At 38.8% G+C, this 21,783-nt stretch overlaps 2 protein-coding genes across 2 annotated transcripts in view; one reads left to right on the top strand and one right to left on the bottom strand.

Moving 5' to 3' along the window:
• Positions 1-21,783, top strand: part of LOC129020575 (zinc finger protein 506) — a 112,887-nt gene that overhangs the window by 8,673 nt on the left and 82,431 nt on the right. The window lies entirely within an intron of this gene.
• On the bottom strand, positions 4,001-20,526 carry LOC129020275 (zinc finger protein 486-like). The gene is given in 3 exon segments (XM_054464402.2): positions 4,001-4,853; positions 4,855-5,138; positions 20,446-20,526. Coding segments are annotated over 3 exon segments (1,215 nt in total). The 3' UTR covers positions 4,001-4,003.

Genomic DNA, 21,783 nt, shown 5'->3' with positions numbered 1-21,783 from the left:
AATATTGTTCTTCTGAAAATATGTACAAACTCATACAAAAACACTTACTTCATAATTTTCTTACACCTAAGGTTTATCTTCAGAGTAATATGTGTATATTAAACTCTATGTAAATTAACACTAAAAGTCTATATGTTTGCAGGCAGAGAGACCACATGTTCAAAGAAAACTATATAACAAATATTTATTAATAATCTTTCAGGATTATGTATGGATTTCTAGATCTTTTTTTCTTGAGATCGAGTCTCACTCTGTTGCCCAGGCTGGAGTGCAGGAGTGTGATCTCTGCTCACTGCAGCTTCCACCTCCTGGGTTCAAGCGATTCTCCTGCCTCGGTATCCAGGCATGCGCCACCATGCCCAGCTGTATTTTGTACTTTTAGTAGAGACAGGGTTTAACCATGTTGGCCAAGCTGGTCTTGAACTCCTGACCTCAGGCAATCCATCTGCCTCCACCTCCCAAAGTATTAGGATTACAGGCATGAGCCACTGGGCCTGGCCGTATTTTATTTATATTTCTGTATAATTATTATGACCATAAAAATAACCCGCTAGTCAATAGTAATTTAATTGTACATTTAAAAATAACTAAAGTGTATAATTACACTGTAATACAAAAGATAAATGCTAGAGGTGATGGATACCTTATTTACTCTAATGTAATTACTACATATTGTAGGCCTGAATCAAAATATGCCATATAAGGAATAAATATATACACATACAATATACCCACAAATACTAATAATAAATTTCAATAAGGAAAAGGAATAAAAATTTAACCTATGGGAACAATATTCTTAAATTCATTTGCAGTTTAAACCCACTGGCAAAGTGATTACTAGAGATGTTATTCCACTATGTACCAAATAGTATATTGCTACCATCTTTTACCTACACCCTTGAGTAAGGTGGGATAGGTTAAAGGCAGAGGCATAGAAATGCTTCATTAAACACACAATAGTCTTAACATGGTAAAAAAATAAAATAAAATAACATTTACACATAATCCAACAATTTTTAAATGTATTGCATTTTATTACATAAAAGTACAATTAGCTAAATAATATACTAATTTATTTTAATGTACTTTTAACTATAATTTCTCTTACTATAATGTAGAAAAGTATTATTCTGAACACCTACCTTATACATTACTTAATATAGGTTAACTACAAAGAGCCTCTCCACTTCTATTTTCATCATGCATCTTACATTTTTCTGTTTGTTTCTTTTTGAGATGAAGTCTCGCTCTTGTCCCACAGGCAGGAGTGCAATGGCATGATTTTGGCTCACTGCAACCTCCGCCTCTTGGGTTCAAGTGATTCTCTTGCCTCAGCCTCCCGAGTAGCTGGGATTACAGGCGCCTGCCATCACGCCCAGCTGATTTTTGTATTTTTAGTAGAGACGGAATTTCACCATGTTGGCCAGGCTGGTTTCGAACTCCTGACCTCAGGTGATCTGCCTGCCTTGGCATCCCAAAGTGCTGGGATTACACGCGTGAGCCACTGCTTCCGGCCGCATCTTACATTTTAATATCCTTACTTTTATAGAAAAGGTCATAAATAATGCCCAACTAATAAAAAAGAATCTCTAATATCTCTGATGTAGCAACAACTGATCACATGTTTTCACATGTGAATACAATAGGAATAAAATAACAGCATAAAGTAATTTGAAAGCTGTATTACATCATTATTCACTTTTCAAAAATTTTTTTTCAAGGAAACAAGTATACTATTTTGTTTTGTTTTGTTTTGTTTTGTTTTGTTTTTCTGAGACGGAGTCTTGTTCTGTCACCAGGCTGGAGTGCAGTGACATGATCTCTGCTCACTGCAACCTCCGCCTCCCGGGTTCAAGTGATTCTCCTGCTTCAGCCTCCCAAGTAGCTGGGACTACAGGCGACACCACCATGCCCAGCTAATTTTTGTGTTTTTTGTAGAGACGGGGTTTCACCATGTTGGCCAGAATGGTCTGGATCTCTTGACCTCGTGATCTGCCCACCTTGGCCTCCCAAAGTGCTGGGATTACAGATGGGAGCCACCGTGCCCAGCCAGAGAACAAGTATACTTTCAATGTAATCACAATGCTTCCAAAAATCTACTCCTTTTAAAGTTACATACAAATAATTTTTCTTTTTCTTTTTTTTTTCTTTTTTTTTTTTTTTTTTTTGGAGACGGAGTTTTGCTCTTCTTGCCCATATTGGAGTGCAATGATCTCGGCTCACCGCAACCTCTGCCTCCCAGGTTCAAGCAATTCTTCTGCCTCAACCTCCTGAGTGGCTGTGATTACAGGCATGTGCCACCAAGCCGGGCTAATTTTGTATTTTTCGTAGAGACAGGGTTTCTCCATGTTGTTCAGGCTGGTCTCACCTCCCGACCTCAGGTGATCCACCCGCTTCCACCTCCCAAAGTGCTGGGATTACAGGCGTGAGCCACTGCAACCGGCCACAAATAATTTATCTAACAACTTTAGTTGTGGATTAGTTTTTAGACTCAGCACTCTGATTTAGTGTAACATCTGAAGTGTCAGTACCTTAGTTATTCTACCATAAATTCTCTGATATTTACATAGAATCAAATTTGAATTAAATTTTTTTTATATTTACTGCATCTGCAAAAATATATTTTAGTATAAACTCTCTGGTGTTTCCTAAGCTGTAGTTTTTGAAAAAAAAGTGTTTCCAAATTCATTACATTTGCAGGACTTTTCTTCAACATACATTTCCAGATGTTGAACAAAGCTTTAGCAACTGCTTTATGGTTTTCCTCTAATACAAAATGTGTGCAATAAGATCTGTGATACAAGTAAAGGTACTACAACCCCCTTTATATTTGTAATGCTTATCTTCAGAATAAATACTCTTCTTCACTTATGTTTTCTGAAAGATTTTTTTGACAGTAATTGCACTTTTAATGCTTTTATGAACTATGAACCTTCTTCTGTTGAGCAAGATGTGATGGGCTTTTCCATATTCTTTATATTTGTACAATTTTTCTCAAAGATAATAGCTTTCCTGTGAAATAAGGTATAAGTATTGATTAAAAGTTTTGTCACATTCTTCACACTTGTAGGAGTTTTGGCAGTATGAATTATCTTACCTACAATCAAGTGTGGCAACTACATAAAGGCTTTGTCGCATTTTATACATTTCTATGGTTTCACACTAGTATAATCTTTTTTATGTGTAGAAAAGTTGGAGGTGTTGGTAAAAGCACTGTCACATTTTTCAGGTTTGTAGAGTTCCTCTTCAGCATGAATTATTGCCATGTCTCTTAAGAATTGAGAACTTGTGGCTGGGTGTGGTGGCTCATGCCTGTAATCCCAGCACTTTAGGAGGCCAAGACAAGTGGATCACCTGAGGTCAGGAGTTTGAGACCAGCCTGGCAAACATGATGAAACCCCATCTCTACTAAAAATACAAAAATTAGCTGGGCATGGTGATGGGCACCTGTAATCCCAGCTACTTGGGAGGCTGAGGGAGGAGAATGGCTTGAACCCAGGAAGTGAAGATTGAAGTGAGCCAAGATCATGGCATCACACTCCAGCCTGGGTGACAAAAGTGAAACTGCATCTCAAAAAAAAAAAAAAAAAAAACTGATGCCAGGCGCAGTGGCTCACACCTGTAATCCCAGCACTTTGGGAGGCCGAGGCAGGTGGATCATGAGATCAGGAGATCGAGACCATCCTGGCTAACACAGTGAAACCCCATCTCTACTAAAAATACAAAAAATTAGCCAGGCATGGTGGCAGGCGCCTGTAGTCACAGCTACTTGGGAGGCTGAGGCAGGAGAATGGCGTGAACCTGGTAGGCGGAGCTTGCAGTGAGCTGAGATCACACCACTGCACTCCAGCCTGGGCAACAGAGCAAGACTCCATCTCAAAAAAAAAAAAAACAAAAAAAAAACTGAGAATAGGCTTTGTCACATTCTTCACACTTGCAGGGTTTCTATCCAGTATGAATTATGAGTAATAAGGTTTGAGAACTTTCTTTAAAAGCTTTGTCACATTCTTGGTTTCTGTTCAATATGAATTCTCTTATGTTTATTAAGGTCTGAGGACCAATTAAAAGCTTTGTCACATTCTTTACATTTGTAAGGTTTCTCTCCAGTATGAATAGTCTTATGTTCAGGTAGAGTTGAGGATGCAGTAAAGGCTTTGCCACATTCTTCACATTTGTAAGGTTTCTCTCCAGTATGAGTTCTCCTATGTTTATAGAGGCTTGAGGACAATGTAAAGATTTTGCCACATTCATCACATTTGTAGGGTTTCTCTCCAGTATGAATTATCTTATGTATATTAAGGTGTGAGGAATGGTTGAAGGCTTTGCCACATTCCTTACATTTGTAGGGTTTCTCTCCCAAATGAATCATCTCATGTTTAGTAAGGGTTGAGGATGAAATAAAAGCTTTTCCACATTTATCACACTTGTATGGTTTCTCTCCAGTATGAATTTTCGTATGTGAACAAAGGGTTGCGGGATGGTTAAAAGCTTTGTCACATTCTCTGCATCTGTAGGGTTTCTCTCCAGTATGAATTATCTTATGTGTAGTAACGGCATAGGGGTACTTAAAGGCTTTGCCACATTCTTCACATTTGTAGGGTTTCTCTCCAGTATGAATTATCTTATGTCTAGTAAGGCATGAGGACCACTTGAAAGCTTTGTCACATTCTTCACATCTGTAGGGTTTCTTTCTAGTATGAATTACCTTATGTCTAGAAAGGCACGAGGACCACTTGAAAGCTTTGCCACATTCTTCACATTTGTGGGGTGTCCCTCCAGTATGAATTTTCTTATGTGTAGTAAGGGTTGAGGACTGGTTAAAAGCTTTGCACATTCTATATATTTCAAAGATTTTTTTCAGTATGTCTTCTCTTACGTCTGTTTGAATTTGAAAATTTATGAAACACTTTCCCATATTTATCACATTGAAATATTTTTCTCTGGGTAGTTGTCAAACACTGGTTAAGTCTATTATAACCTCCTCTGTGCACCTTACACTCATCCACACTTTCACAGACTTTTTTTAACTGTAAATTGTCATGTCCACATTTTTCATATCTTCTCAGTATCACTTTTTGAAAGGAATCTTTTATGCTCTGCTCTGGCCAAAGGTCTTGGGCAAAATGATAACATAACTGAAAGAAACAATAAAAACATATAACTTCAATTGCTAGACTCAGATAAATATATGTTACAAATCTAACCTATAAAATTATACAAACTACCTAAGCAAGATGACATAGCAAAATGCTACAAGCTGTAATTTGTTCCTGGACATAGAAATGTAACAAAAACATACTGACCAAAATACATTAAAACATTTATAAATAAATGTGTGAAGGGCCCCAGGTGAGCACAGTGTAAAGAATCAAATAGAAGAAAAAGAAAAGTCTGTTACTTACACCCAACACAGCTCTTCCTGCTCTCTAGTATAGCATTGTGCCTTTAAAAGTAAATTGCTGGCTGGACACAGTGGCTCACATCTGTAATCTCAGCACTTTGGGAGGCTGATGTGGGTGGATCACTTGAGGTCAGGAGTTCAAGACCAGCCTGGCCAAGATGGTGAAACCCAATCCCTACTAAAAATACGAAAAATTAGCCAGGTGTGGTCACGAGCACCTGTAATCCCAGCTACTCAGGAGGCTGAGGCATGAGAATTGCTTTAACCTGGGAGGCAGAGCTTACAATAAGCCAAAATTGCACCACTGCACTCCAGCCTGGATGACAGAGCAAGACTCCATCTCAAAAAAAAAAAAAAAAAAAAAAAGTAAATTGCTCACCAGGCATGATGGCTCATGCCTGTAATCCCACCACTTTAGGAGGGCAAGGCGGAAAGATCATCTGGGGTCAGGAGTTTGAGACCAGCCTGACCAACATGGTGAAACCCCATCTCTACTAAAAATACAAAAAAATGGCCAGGGGCGGTGGCTCACGCCTGTAATCCCAGCACTTTGGGAGCCCAAGGTGGGCAGATCACCTGAGGTCAGGAGTTCGAGACCAGCCTCAACATGGAGAAACCCCATCTCTACTAAAAATACAAAATAAGCCGGGCGTGGTGGTACATGCCTGTAATCCCAGCTACTCGGGAGGCTGAGGCAGGACAATTGCTTGAACCTGGGAGGCGGAGGTTGCAGTGAGCCAAGATCGTGCCATTGCACTCCAGCCTGGGCAACAAGAGCAAAACTCTGTCTCAAAATAAAATAAAATAAATTAAAATTAAAATACAAAAAATTAGCCAGGCATGGTAACAGGTACCCATAATTCTAGCTACTTGGGAGGCTGAGGCAGGAGAATTGCTTGAACTGTGGAGGCAGAGATTGTAGTGAGCCAAGATTATGCCACTGCACTTGAGACTAGGTAACAGAATGAGACTCTGTCTCACACATACACACAAAAATGTAAATTGCCAACTCCTGGTTTCCTTTTTAAAAAACAAGAAAAATATTGGCACAAATATCTTTATCTCTGGCTTCTAGGGGCTTTTTTAGACACTGGTTAATGTCTCCCATGACATAAAATGCTGAAAGAAATGGTGACATACGTTGGAATGACAGTTTGAGTTTGCTGAGTCTAAAGATAAATGTTAGAGAAGGAGAGAAACTGCAGTACCCCAAACAGGGAATGGGTGTAGTTAGTGATTACCGATTATTAAGAAGAAATATGAACAAGCTGATTTAACTAAACAATAGACACAAAATTTTACACATCCTAAAAACATGTTTGAGAAATTCCCAGAATCTCTAGCCAAGACAATTGATTTCAGACTACACCAGGACAAAGCTATATTTTGAAGATTGTAACAGGTAGCTTTTTGTTAATGTCTAAATCTCAATCAAAGATTATAATGTATACCAAATATTAGAACATTGCCCCATAAAAAAATTATAAAATTTTCAAAAGCAACCATAAAAAGTACACAAAGTAATATAAAAAAATTCCAAATAAATTGAACAGTCCAGGCTTGGTGGCTCATTCCTGTAATCCCAACACACTGGGAGGTCAAGGTGGGAAAATCACATGAGGTCAGCAGTTCGAGGCCAGCCTGGCCAACACGGTGAAACCCTGTATTTACTAAAATTACAAAAATTAGCTGGGTGTGGTGGCATTTGCCTGTAATCCCAGCTACTTGGGAGGCTGAAACAGGAGAACTGCTCGAACTCAGGAGGGGAAGTTTGCAGTGAGTGGAGATTGTACCACTGAACTCCAGGCTGGGCAACAGAGCAAGACTGTCTCAAAAATAAAATAAAAAAGGCTAGATGCAGTGGCTCATGCCTGTAATCCCAGCACTTTGGGAGGCCAAGGTGGGTGGATCACAAGGTCAGATCCACCATCCAGGATGGTGATCGAGACCATCCTGGCCAACATGGTGAAACCCCTTCTCTACTAAAAATACAAAAATTAGCTAGGCTTGACAGTGCATGACTGTAATCCCAACTACTTGGGAGGCTGAGCCAGGAGAATCGCTTGAACCCGGGAGATGGAGATTGCAGTGAGCCAAGATCGCGCCACTGCACTCCAGCCTGGGGACAGAACAAGACACTCCATCTCAAAAATAAATAAATAAAATAAAATAAAATAAAAAGGGCCGGGCGCGGTGGCTCATGCCTGTAATCCCAGCATTTTAGGAGGCTGAGCTGGGTGGATCATTAAAGGTCAGGAGTTCAAGATCAGCCTGGTCAACATTGTGAAACCCCATCTCTACTAAAAATACAAAAAATTAGCCGGGTGTGGTGGCAGGCACCTGTAATCCCAGCTACTCGGGAGGCTGAGGCAGGAGAATCACTTAAACCCAGGAGGCAGAGGTTGCAGTGAAATTGCTCCACTGCACTCCAGCCTCGGCGACAGAAAAGGACACTGTATCAGAAAAAAATAGAAACACAGAAAACTACTGAAGATCAGAAAAATGAGGATAACAAAAAGAAATATTAAAATACCAAAAAATGAAAATTGTGGATATAAAAAATAAAAAAATTGCTGAAAACTTTCTTAAAAGAAAATATGATGTAAACATGAAAAAGCTAAACAAACAGACTTATATACACACAAAGATTTTTATAACAAACACACATATAAGCAAAACTTCAAAAATCACATATAAGAAGAGAATTTTGTGTGCTGCAAGATAAAAATAATGTTTCATTTATAAGCATAGTCTCAAGAGATAACCAGTGAATTTATTTAAAAAATTTTTGCAGATCAGAAGGAAACTGTGTGATACTGTTAAAGCTATAATAAAAAAAAAAAGCTGTCAACTGGGAATAATACCATCAGCAAAATTGTACTAACAAATAAAAAGCCCTTCCAAAATAACCATATCCTGAGAAAGTATATTGGCACTGCATATGCCCTACTTATCAAAGATGCTGAAAGGAGTTCCTTCCACTGAAAATAACATGATGCAAGAAAAGAACACATAATCAGATGAAAACACATAACTTTCTGGAAAAGATATGCACATACACAAAATTGGAATTTCTCACTTAACATTATCATAATGGTACAGAAAACATATTATTCTCCAAAATTTAAAAGATAAAAGTATAGAAATTATCATAAACATCTGTTAATGCATATACAACATAAAAATATAATTAGCAAAATCAATAACAAAGTTGAAGGCAGATGTAATGATGAAGAATTTTTGTATGCAACTGAAGTTAGTTTTTTACCACATTAAAATATATTGTTGGAACTTTTAGAGGTTTCATGTAATCCCCCATGGTACCACTAAGAAAATATCTGTATAGATATACAAAAGAAAATAAGAAAAAAACTAAAAGCATATCAATGCAAAAATCACAAAAACGAAAGAGAAAATGAAAGACAAAGGTTCAAGAATCAAATAAAACAATTAATAAAATAACTTGTTCTTTATAATAAAGTAACTTGTTCTCTTTCAGAAAACTATTTAAATATATATAATTATCTTTCCAGTCAAGAGACATACTTTCAATAAAAAGATTTTTAAAAAATTTTTAAATCAAGATTCAACTTGCCTTTCTACAATAGTTTAGATGACAAAAAAAGACTGAAAGTGGCAAGATGAAGTAGAAATTTCATTTAAATATTAACAAAATCAGAGCAGAAGAGGTCAAAATAGTATTACACAAGCTACATCTTAAGTCAAAAACTGTTATATTTTATAAAATATACTTTAAGTCAAAATTTCAAAAAGACAAAGAAGAACATTAAATGATATATAGATTAATCCACTGGGAACCTATGACAAATTTGTTTATACAACGTGTGTATTTTTGTGTATGTGTGTGTGTTTCAAATTAGGGTTTCAAATGTATAAAGCAAATACTAACAAAACTGAATAAACCAGATAGAGCAATATAATTATAGTAGGATATTTCCATATCCCACTTTCTGTAATAATAATAAAACAAGACAGAATATTAGTAAGGGAACAGAGGACGAGAAGACAGTAAAAAACAATAATTTCTAATGAAGGTACAGAGAACACTCCTCAACAACATCAGGATACACAGCCTTCTCAACAGCTCATACAATATTCCTCTTTATAGACCACCTGTTAGGTCAAAAACAAAGTCTTAACACATTTTATAAAACTGAAATTTTATAGGTTACTTTCTATGACAAAAATGGAATTAGAGAATAAAACAATAATATAAATAATTGACAAATTTACAAATATATAGAAATTATACAACACACTCTTGAGCATGCACTTGTTGAAATAACTAGGCTGGATGCAGTTGCTCATGCCTGTAATCCTAGCACTTTGGGAGGCCGAGGTGGGTGAATTTAACTCCATCTCAAAAACAACCAATTGAAAAAGAAATTATTAATATTGTGAAGATGTCTATACTGTTCAATTTAATCTACAGATTTAATGCAATGTTTTTCAAATTTCTCATTGCATTTTTGAATAAAAACAGCAAATCCAAAAGAGACAATAAAGTACCCAAAAATCTTTAAAAAAAAAGGAACAATGTTGGAGGCATTACAATTTCTGATTTCAAAACACATCAAACAGCTACAGAATTAAAACAATTTGGTATAAGTATGAAGGTGAAAAAGTAGACTAATAAAACAGAATGCAGCACATATATTAACTTTCACATAATTACTGTAGCATTGTTAGTGAAAGCCAGTAGGTAAAAACAAAGCAAATTTCTGTCACCAAATCATTCAGTAGATATAAAACAGTGGAATCTCATTCAGTTTTCAAAAATTAGAAGATATTCTAACAACTATTAAGATAAATATTGATGACATTATGCAAAATAAAATGAGCCAGCCACAGAAAGACAGAGATTATATGAGATAAAGTAGTTATACTCTTAAAAAGAGAAAACAAGAGGCCGTGTGCAGTGGCTCACGCCTGTAATCCCAACACTTTAGGAGGTCGAGGTGGGCTGATCACCTGAGGTCAGGAGTTTGAAGCCAGCCTGGCCAACATGTCGAAACCCCTTCTCAACTAAAAATACAAAATTAGCTGGCTGTGGTGACACATGCCTGTAATCCCAGCTACCCGGGAGGCAGAGGTTGCAGTAAACCGAGATCACTCCATTGCACTTCAGCCTGGGCAACAAGAGCGAAATTCTGTCTCAAAAAAGAAAAAAAACAAAAAAAACCCAACACAGAGTGGTGTTTGAAGAGTGCTACAAAATGGGAAGAATTGGTAGCTGTTTAATGTGTATTGAGATTTAGCTTTGCAAGATAAAAACATTCTAGTGATATGTTGTATAACAATGTCAATATAATTAATATGACCAAACTGAATATTTAGAAATATATAGTTCTCACTCTGTCTCCCAGGCTAGAGTGCAGTGGCACAATCTCAGCTCACTGCAACCTCCACCTCCCAGGTTCAAGCAATTCCCCTGCCTCAGCCTCCTGCATAGCTGGGATTACAGGTGCACACCACCCCCCCGGCTAATTTTTTGTATTTTAGTAGAGATGAGGTTTCACCATGTTGGCCCATATGGTCTCAACCTCCTGACCTTGTGATCCGCCCACCTTGGCCTCTCAAAGTGCTGGGATTACAGGCATGAGCCACCACGCCCGGCCTATATTCCAGTGTACTTTATGCCAGAAATGCAGGTGAGATTTAGCATTTGGAAATCCACCAACAAATTAGTCAAATAATTGAAACCAATAAGAATGTCATGTTTTCATGTTCATAGATATAAAAAAAAGACATTACCAGAATTCTACAGAAAATTATATCTATCTATCTATCTATCTATCTATCTATCTATCTATCTATTTTTTTGAGACGGAGTCTCATTCTGTTGCCTAGGTGGGAGTACAGCAGCGTGATCTCGGCTACAACCTCCACCTCCCAGGTTCAAGCAATTCTTCTGCCTCAGCCTCCCAAGTAGCTGGGACTACAGGCGCACGCCATCATGCTCAGCTAATTTTTGTATTTTTAGTAGAGACGGGGTTTCACCATATTGACCAGGCTGGTTTCGAACTCCTGACCTCATGATCTGCCTGCCTCAGCCTCCCAAAGTGCTGGGATTACAGGCATGAGCCACCGTGCCCAGCCTAGAAATTTATATTTTTAAAAAATTAGTAAGGATTTAGCATAAAATATTTCTGAAAAACATGAATAACAGATTTGTAAAAATGAAAATAGTGGCAATACACGTTTGGGAAGGAAGATTCAACAATATTGGGTCAATGACTTTTTTTTTTCTTTCTTTCTTTTTTTTTTTTTTTTTTAATTTTTGAGATGGAGTCTGGCTCTGTCGCCCAGGCTGGAGTGCAGTGGCGAGATCTCAGCTCACTGCAAGCTCCACCTCCCGGGATCACGCCATTCTCTTGCTTCAGCCTCCCGAGTAGCTGGGACTACAGGTGCCCGCCACCGCACCCGGCTAATTCTTTGTATTTTTAGTAGAGACGGGGTTTCACCATGTTAGCCAGGATGGTCTCAATCTCCTGACCTCCTGATCCCCTACCTTGGCCTCCCAAAGTGCTGGGATTGCAGGCATTAGCCACCATGCCTGGCCATGATCTTTTAATCAGTTTAAAAATTGAGTTTAAATCCAACAGAGACACCATTTTATTGTGTTCTGAAAATAGAACTTTTACTTCAAAGAAGAATAAATGAATAAAGATATTCATAAAAGGCATAAAAAGTGAAGTGACATATTCTGTCATGTGTTATAAGGAATTTAAAAGTAAAACAGTGTAGTTTTAATTTATGAACAGATTGAAAGACCCAAGGGAATATAAAATTCAAAAATAGTATGAAATATATATGAAATGTAGTGTATGACAGATGCAGCAGTAGTGAAATAGGAGATGTGAGCTCAATGTGTCTCCCTGGAGACTAAAGCCCACATATATGCAGTGAGGACCTTGTCTCCCAATGCTTTATTTTTGCACATTTAATGTTTCCACATGTGCAGGGAAGAGGTTTAATATTTGATTGTCTTTGGCTATGGTCTGATGGATGAGTCTCTCCTGACTCAATACACATTGTAACCTGTTCTCAGAGTGCACAGTATGTCTCTTGGTGAATGTAGATGTTACTACTGTCTGCAAAGGTTGACCATCTACAACAGACACTCTTGCTCTGTTTGGGAATAGGCACATATTGTTTCAGTAATTATTTTCATTTGGTAAATTTTCTGTGGGACTCCCCCATGCCCTTGTCCCACATGAGGTAATTGTCTTAAAGCAGTTCAGAAAGGACAACTTTGTGTAAACTCTGGAATGGGTCTGCTTCAAAGTAGGATACTCTATATAACCTATATTCTATATAACCTGTATACTCTATATAACCTATACTCTATATAACCTATACTCTATATAGGTTATACTCTATAAAACCTATATTCTAATATGAAACCAACAGAAGACAGCACACTTTTTTTTTTGAAAAATGTTTTTGGAGAAATTTGGCAGGACATGGTGGCTCACGCCAATAATCCCAGAACTTCAGGAGGCCATGACAGGAGTATCACTTCAGGCCAGGAGTTTGAGATTAGACTGGGCAACATAGGGAGACCTTGTCTCTATAAAAATAATAATAATAATAATAGGGCATGTTGACACACAACTGTAGTCCCACTTACTCAGGAGGCCAAGGCAGGAGGATCACCTGAGTTCAGGAGTTCCAGGCTACAGTGAGCTATAATCACAGCACTGCACTACAGCCTAGGTGACAAAGTGAGATCTTGTTTACAAAAAAAATTGAAACAAATAAAGATTCTTTGTTATAAGAAATGAAACTAATCTTAAGAGGATGTGCTACAATGTAAATGAAAAGATGTTTTATGCCTATACTAGAATTATTTGTTTGTTTGTTTTTTGAGACAGAGTCTCACTCTGTCAACCAGGCTGGAGTGCAGTGGTGCAATCTCTGGCTCACTGCAACCTCCGCCTCCTGAGTTCAAGCGATTCTCCTGCCTCAGCCTCCCAAGTAGCTGGGACTACAGATATGCACCACCATGCCCACCGTGCCATGTAATTTTAGTAGAGATAGGGTTTCACCATGTTGGCCAGGCTGTTCTTGAACTCTTGACCTCAAGTGATCTGCCCACCTCAGCCTCCCAAAGTGCTGGGATTACAGGCATGGGTTACCATGCCCAACCTGAAATTTTTTATTTGTTAGAAATTGGTTTCCAAGACAGTAATGAAGAAGAATTTTCTGGCTAACATCGAGAGGCACAGACCAAAAAGTCAAATGAGAGCAAGGGCTAAAGAAGGCCAGAAGTGCCAGAATCCTTCACACAATCTGGAAGTTCTTGGTAGGAGTGACAGGCACCTTGCTATAACAAAAGGCAGATACCTCAGACACAGTTGCTGGTTTTTGAGTTTCACAGTATTTCTTGGGTGTTTGTATATTTCTCTGACCCTCCTGTTTGTGATTAAACATCTGGTGTGCACAGATGACTTGTTATGTGTAAAATATTGCATTCATTATTTTCCATTGTTCAATGTAGAAGTATTTCTCTGTAGTCTAAGAAATACTTTTATCTGGCTGGGCCTGGCGGCTCATGTCTGTAATCCCAGAACTTTGGGAGGCCGAGCGGGGAGGATCACTTGAGGTCAGGAGTTCAAGACCAGCCAACATGGTGAAACACCATCTCTACTAAAAATGCAAAAATTAGCCCGGCATGGTGGCACATGCCTGTAGTCCCAGCTACTTGGGAGGCTGAGGCAGAATGATCACTTGAACCCAGGAGGTGGAGGTTGCAGTGAGCCAAAACCACATCACTGCATTTCAGCCTGGGGGACAGCACAAGGCTCTGTCTCAAAAAAAAAGAAAAGAAATACTTTTATCTAATGAAAGAAATCAGAAGAAGCAAGTAGGCGAAAGATACAACATGATCATAAATGCAAATACTCCATATTGTCAAGATGTCAGTCCATCCTAGCTTGTTATATGATGCACTACAACCTTAAACAAAAATTCCATGAACTTCTTTTGGGTCTATTGACAAACTGATTCTAAAGTTTATATGTAGAAGCAAAACCCTAGAATAAGTTTATATGTAGAGGCAAAAGACCTAGAATAGCCAACACCATATTGTAGGAGAATAATAAAATTGGATGATTGAGACACTACTCAGCTTCAAGATTAAATATAAAGCTACGGTAATCAAGAGAGTGTGATATTGGTAAAAGGGTAGACAAATCAGTTGAGGGAATGAATGCAGAGCCCAGAGGTAAGCCCATATTAATATACTGAATGAATCTTTGATAAAAGACTAAAGACAATACAATGCATCCAAGAGAATCCTTTCAACAAATGATGCTAAAACAATTGGACATCCACATACAAAAGCATGAATCACAAACATTACATCCTCACAAAACTTAACACAAGTGGGCCACAGACCTAAATTTAAAATACAAAACTCTAAAATTCCTAGAATGTAATTAGCAGAAAATCTAGATGATCCTGGATTTAGCAATTATAATTTAGATAAGATACCAAAAGTTTATTTTCTGAAAGTAAAAAATTGATATCAAATTTACCAAAATTAAGCATTTTTGCTCTGTGAAAGACACTATAAAGAGAATGAGAAGAAGAATGAAAACAGTATGGAAGAAAATATTTGCAAAAGGTATATCTGGTAAGGATTGCTATCCAAAATATAAAAATAATTTTCAAACTCCACACCAGTAAAACAAACGACCTGACTAAAAAATAAAAATAAAGAGTGAACCAAAGACCTCAATCAACACTACACCTGAGGGCAGCAGGAATGAAATAACCACAGGTAAACCACTGCTTACCACCTGTTGCCCACCTTTCTTTGAGAGAACAGACAATGAACAAGGGATGATGGGGCCATAGGAGAAGAAAACTCTTTGTCTTCAGATCTGTTCATAGTCTGGACCTTTAATGTTTACATAGAAAGAAAATAGATTAAAGGCAAGCTTATTTTGCTATTTGGCCTTGATTCTAATAGTTGGCTGTGGTTATCTGTTTTCTCCTCGTGTGGGAAACTGTGTAAATATAAGCACCAATCACATGCATACATGCCACATGTCCACATGTATTTCTGCATTTCTTTTCTTTCTTTCTTTATTTTTTGAGATGCAGTTTTGCTCTTGTTGCCCAAGCTGGAGTGCTATGGCATGATCTCAGCTCACAGCAACCTCTGCCTCCCGGGCTGAGCCTACCTCAGCCTCCCGAGGAGTAGCTGGGATTACATGTATGCACCACCACACCCAGCTAATTTTTTGTATTTTTAGTAGAGATGAGGTTTCTCCATGTTGGTCAGGCTGGTCTTGAACTCCTGAACTCAGGTGATCCGCCTGCCTCAGCCTCCCAAAGTGCTGGGATTACAGGCAGGAGCTACCACACCCAGCCATATTTCTGCATTTCTCAACATTATCTTACAAGACATCTAACTTTAAATGGGGAAAAATATCAGTACTTTTATGGTGCCCACCATTAGAAGGTAACTAATAATCAACCTGGCATTAAATCTTAGAATTTTATCTGCACTGGGTGCACATATTAGTTAGCTATGCAGCATAACAAACCATCCAAAACTGATTAGCTCATAATTGAGCTGCTCAGCCATTTAGGCTGGACTCAGTGGGGCCATTCTTCTGGTCTCAGTTGAGCTCCCTCAGACATGTGTCATGAGCTGCTCATTGATTAGGAAGGCAGCTGTGCTTCTAGGGGTGAGCTTCTGCTTCTGGGGCTGTCAACAGAGGCACCTTGCTTCTCCTCCCCGTGGTATCTTATCCTCCAGCTGGCTAATATGGGCTTGTTTCATGAAGATGGCAGCATTCTGAAAGAAAAACAGAAGCAGGACAGGCATGGTGGCTCACACCTGTAATCCCAGAATTTTAGTAGGCCAAGGCGGGCGACCACCTTAGGTCAGGAATTCAAGACCAGCCTGGCCAACATGGTGAAACCCTGTCTCTACTAAAAATACAAAAATTAGTCCAGTGTGGTGATACACACCTGTAGTCTCAGCTACTTGGGAGGCTGAATCAGGAGAATTGCTTGAACCTGGGAGGTGGAGGTTGCAGTGAGCCAAGATCACACCACTGCACTCCAGCCTGGGTGACAGAGAAAGACTCCTTCTCAAAAAAAGAAAAAAACAGAGAGCGAAAAGAAAAACAGAAGTAGTCAAAACTGTTTGAGCCTAGGCCCCAAACTAACACACTGTCATGTTCCCAGGTTTCTACTGCCCTGAGCAAATAAGGCCAGCCAGATCAAGTGTTTGGAAAATAGATTCTGAATCTTGATGGGAATGGCTGTAAAAGCACCTGACAATGGACATGAATACAGGAGGGATGAAAAATTGCTACCATATTTGCAATCAGTATCATTCTGCTGTTTGTTTGTTTGTTTTGAGACAGCGCCATTTTGGCTCACTGCAACCTCCACCTCCTGGGTTCAAGTGATTCTTGTGCCTCAGCCTCCTGAGTAGCTGGGATTACAGGCCCGTGCCACCACACCCAGCTAATTTTTGTATTTTTAGTAGAGACAGGGTTTCACCATGTTGGCCAGGATGGTCTCGATCTCCTAACCTCATGATCCGCCCTCCTTGGCCTCCCAAAGAGCAGGAATCACAGGCGTGAGCCATCGCACCCAGCTGATTCTGCTTTTTCTGCATGTGTGGTCTATAGAACTCTTCCACATCAAGAAATTGTCCAAACACCCACAGCTACTAAGTGGCTGGGCTGGGACTCTGGATCAAATCTGTCTGACTCCAAAGCCTATGTACCTCCATGGATCACACTACTCAGGTAGCTGCCCTAGACTCTTAAAATCCTGGAGAGTGACCCTTCAAAAATAGAAGCCAGATTGCTTTTAGATTTGTGCCCATACAGTACTGTTTATTGTTGGGAATAATCTCAAGAAATTACTGAAGCACATGGCGGTTCACATCTGTAATCCTAACACTTTGGGAGGCTGAGATGGGAGAATCACAAGCTCAGGAGTACAAGTGCAGCCTGGGTAACATAGTAAGATCCTGTCTCAATAAAAGAAATTTAAAAAATTAACCAGGCATGATGATACTCAAGCGTCTAGGATAGGAGGATTGTTTAAGACTGGAAAGTGGAGGCTGCATTAAGCCATGATTGATTACACCACTGCACTCCAGCCTGGGTGATAGAGTGAGATTCTATCTCAAACAAAACAAAACAAAAAAACAAAAAAGAAATTGCAAAAGCATTTTGAAAGAACATGGAATAACTTGGAAAAAGTAGCTGACATAGCTGATATAGAATAATTTGGGAACCATAACTTATTTTAGATAATGAAAGCCCAACAACACATCACTTATTTTTTATCATACAAAACATTTGAAAACTTTAAAAAAAAAACTTCAGAGAAATTAAGTTTAACATAGTTTAATTGAGCAAAGAATAATTTGCAAATTAAGCAGCCCGTGGGTCTGGAGTAGGCTCAGAGAGGCTCCAGCACAGCCACACGGTAAAAAAGATTTATGTACAGAAAAAGCAAAGTGACATACAGAAAATGGAAGTGAGGTACAGAAACAGCCAGATTTATTACAGCTTGGGATTTGCCTTATTTGAATATGGTTTGAACAGTTGATGTTCTTTTATTGGCAAAAACACAGTGGTTGGTACAAGAATAGTTTACAATCTATTTACATATTCAGCTAGGTTTTAGTTTACTATGTACAGAAAAACCTATTGACCAAAATTAAACATAAAAGGGTCAAATTTAGGCTATAATTAATTTAACAATATCTCCCTTTTGGTTATCTTCTCAATTTTGAGAAATAAACCAAAACTTTAGACATTGATATTACTTTGTCACCATCAAAAATGTACTTATTTAGTCTTAAATTCCACTGTAAAATAGGAGAACTGTGGGTTTTGTAAAGTGAAAACAAGTACTTCAGGTTATTATTTTTTAAAAGGATTACAGTAGAGGAGACCACCTTGTATTGAAATCTGCTGTTTACCAAAGAAAAACAAGACCTGGCCACTTTTAGAATCTACCTATTTCTTTAAATTTTCAGTTTGACTATGTCACATTTAACATGAATGACTGCATTTTGGTTTGGTTTGGTCTGTTTGGGCCTAGTGAACAAGCTCAGTCCAGAATGATGGCCTCCAATAATTTTGTTTAAAAAGTTCCCCCCTGTTGATTAAGTTTTCACATGGGTCACAGTGTCACCAAAACTCAGCGTCTTAGTGTCACTCTCAATTTCCATTATTTTTGGTTTCCATTCTTATGAGGTCATTCATAGGTTATGGTGTTCTCATGGTCAAATACATCTTCAAGTTTTCATCATTCCAGTTAATGAGAGACCACTTGACATTCTAGAGATGACTGCATGCAAAGAGTTATAACTTTTGAGAGAATAGAGTGCAGTAGGGAGACTACTATTTTGACTATCAGGAAAATAATATCAAGGGTTTGAAGTATGGTTTTTTTTGTTTTTATTTTTATTTTTTTTTGAGACAAAGTCTCGCTCTTGCCACCCAGGCTGGAGTGCAATGCCACCATCTCGGCTCACTGCAACCTCTGCCTCCTGGGTTCAAGCAATTCTCCTGCCTCAGCCTCCCAAGTAGCTGGGATTACAGGCGTGTATCACCACACTCAGCTAATTTTTGTATTTTTAGTAGAGACGGGGTTTCACCATGTTGGCCAGGCTGGTCTCAAACTTCTGACCTCAGGTGATCCACCTGCCTCAGTTTCCCAAAGTGCTGGGATTATGGGGGTGAGCCACCGTGCCTGGCCTGAAGTATGCTTTTTAACAAAGTTCCCCAGGAACCAACCAACTAAGATTAAATAGATCAAATAATTAGCTAGATAAATGGTCTACTCATTTCAACCAAACAGTGTTATTAATTCCCTACAACTGAATCTCTGTAATACTCGATGTATTTCTCCATGTGCAGCTACAAATACTACCAACTGCATAGATACTTCTCTGTTTATCCAGTAAGTAAACTGGATAAATTCTGTTATTTAGCACAACTTTCAAAAAAAATTTAAAGTCTATTGTGTAACTATAGCCTTTACAGTAGAATCTGCTATAGAGCCTATTATGGAAGATAAATTTCTAATCATTGCCTCATTTACTCTAAGCCATTGAAAAAAAAGATGTAACAAATCATGGCCACTCAGAAGGGTAATGGCCTCCTGGCAATGCTCTTTAACTTATTCTGAATAAGTTTCTCTTTAACTTAATATTGCTCCAAGAGCAGTGGACCAATATACTGTTTCTGATATTATGAGGCAACAAATTTCCCATTAAAATTTCTCACCCACACTGGCCCTTCATCTTTTACCTATCAAGACATAAGTTTGTTCATACATAAGGTTGGCTGCAAAATTATTTACATATATAAGTATACCCCATGAGAGCACACAAGAGATCCCTTTTTTATTTTTGTTGTGTATACAGTCATAAAAAAGAAACTGTGAACTAAGAGTGTCATGATATCAGAGATGTCCTCATTTTTGATCTTGCGGAAAAAGCTATCTACATCAAGATTGCCATCTGCTTTTGAGGAGAAACTTCTCTGGTTAGCTTTACCTCAAGATCTCCAATTAAGATCTCCAATATGATTACAAGAGTTTAGAGGGCCCCCTTTGAGTTGTAAGGTTATGAACCCAAGTTTAAAGTCCCAAAGTCTTGCTACAGTGTAGATGGCAAGCAGATTCAATATTTTTTTTCTAGATTATAAAAGGTTTTCCTGTTCCCTGTCAGTAGACTATTAAAAGCTTTTCTGGATGGATGCAGTGGCTCATGCCTGTAATCGCAGCACTTTGGGAGGCCAAGTCAGGTGGATCACTTGAGGCCAGGAGTATGAGACCAGCCTAGCCTAAAAACAGAAAAATTAGTAGAGTGTGGTGGCACACACCTGTAATCCCAGCTACTCAGGAGGGTGAGGCATGAGAATCACTTGAACCCAGGAGGCGGAGGTTGCAGTTAGCTGAGATCACACAACTGAACCCTGGGTGACAGAGTGAGACTGTCAAAAAAAAAAAGTTTTCTTTACTCTGTGAAAATATGCTTTGCCATAATGCATTAGAGCCTTGCCACATTTAGTAATGTCAGACTTCAGCAGCAGATGATACATGACGTTCTATTATTAGGTGCATAGGTCTTGAAATGACTTTTATAAGGGTCAACACATTTTTTCCACTCTAAGTGGATCTGTCATCAGTTGCAATACAAAAGCAATCTAGTAAATTTAGTTAGCTTTGCTCAATACTATTGTATCTGTAATAACTTATTTAACAGTTTTATAACTTTTATAGTGAAATAAGTATCTTTGTCATTGGAAAACTTTTCAGAAATGTTCCATGAGGAAAAAAAATTCTTAGTATCCTTTTAGCTACCGTTATAACATCAGCCTTCTTGCATCAGAAAGCTTTTATACTAGCAGAAAACATGCATTAAAAATGACAATTGCCTGCCAGGCACGGTGGCTCACACCTATAATCCCAGCACTTTGGGAAGCTGCTGATGAGGGCAGATCATCTGAGGGCGGGAATTCGAGACCAGCCTGACCAACATGGAGAAACTCTGTCTTTACTAAAAAATACAAAAAATTAGGCGGGCATGGTGGACCATGCCTGTAATCCCAGCTACTCGAGAGGCTGAGGCAGGAGAATCGCTTGAACCTAGGAGGCGGAGGTTGCGGTGAGCCGAGATCGCGCCATTGCACTCCAGCCTGGGCAACAAGAACAAAACTCCATCTCAAAAAAAAAAAGACAAATACCAGGCGCGCAATTGTCTGCCCGGTGCTCACGTCTGTAATCCCAGCACTTTGGGAGGCCGAAGTGGGCGGATCACCTGATGTCAGGAGATCAAGACCAGCCTGGCCGATATGGTGAAACCCCATCTCTACTAAAAATACAAAAATTAGCTAGGCTTGGTGGCACGTGCCTGTAGTCCCAGCTACTCGGGAGGCCGAGGCAGAAGAATCGCTTGAACCTGGGAGGTCGAGGTTGCAGTGAGCTGAGATTGCTCCACTGCATTCCAGCCTGGGCGACAGAACGAGACTCTGTCTCAAAAAAAAAAAAAAAAAAAAAAAGACACTCTCTGTATAAATGTTGAAGTGGCCCATGAGGTAGCGGAAACATACATAAACTTTTAATTGTCCTTTTTTTTTTCAGACGAAGTTTCACTCTTCTTGCCCAGGCTGGAGTGCAGTGGCGCAATCTTGGCTAACTGCAACATACGCCTTCCAGTTTCAAGCGATTCTCCTGCCTCAGCATCCCGAGTAGCTGGGATTACAGGCGCCCGCCACCATGCTGGGCTAATTTTTGTATTTTTAGTAGAGATGGAGTTTCATCAAGTTGGCCAGGCTGGTCTCGAACTCCTGACCTCA

This window comes from Pongo pygmaeus, chromosome 20, assembly GCF_028885625.2.
Source record: "Pongo pygmaeus isolate AG05252 chromosome 20, NHGRI_mPonPyg2-v2.0_pri, whole genome shotgun sequence".
Taxonomy (NCBI): domain Eukaryota; kingdom Metazoa; phylum Chordata; class Mammalia; order Primates; family Hominidae; genus Pongo; species Pongo pygmaeus.
This window is presented reverse-complemented; position numbering and strand designations above follow the sequence as displayed.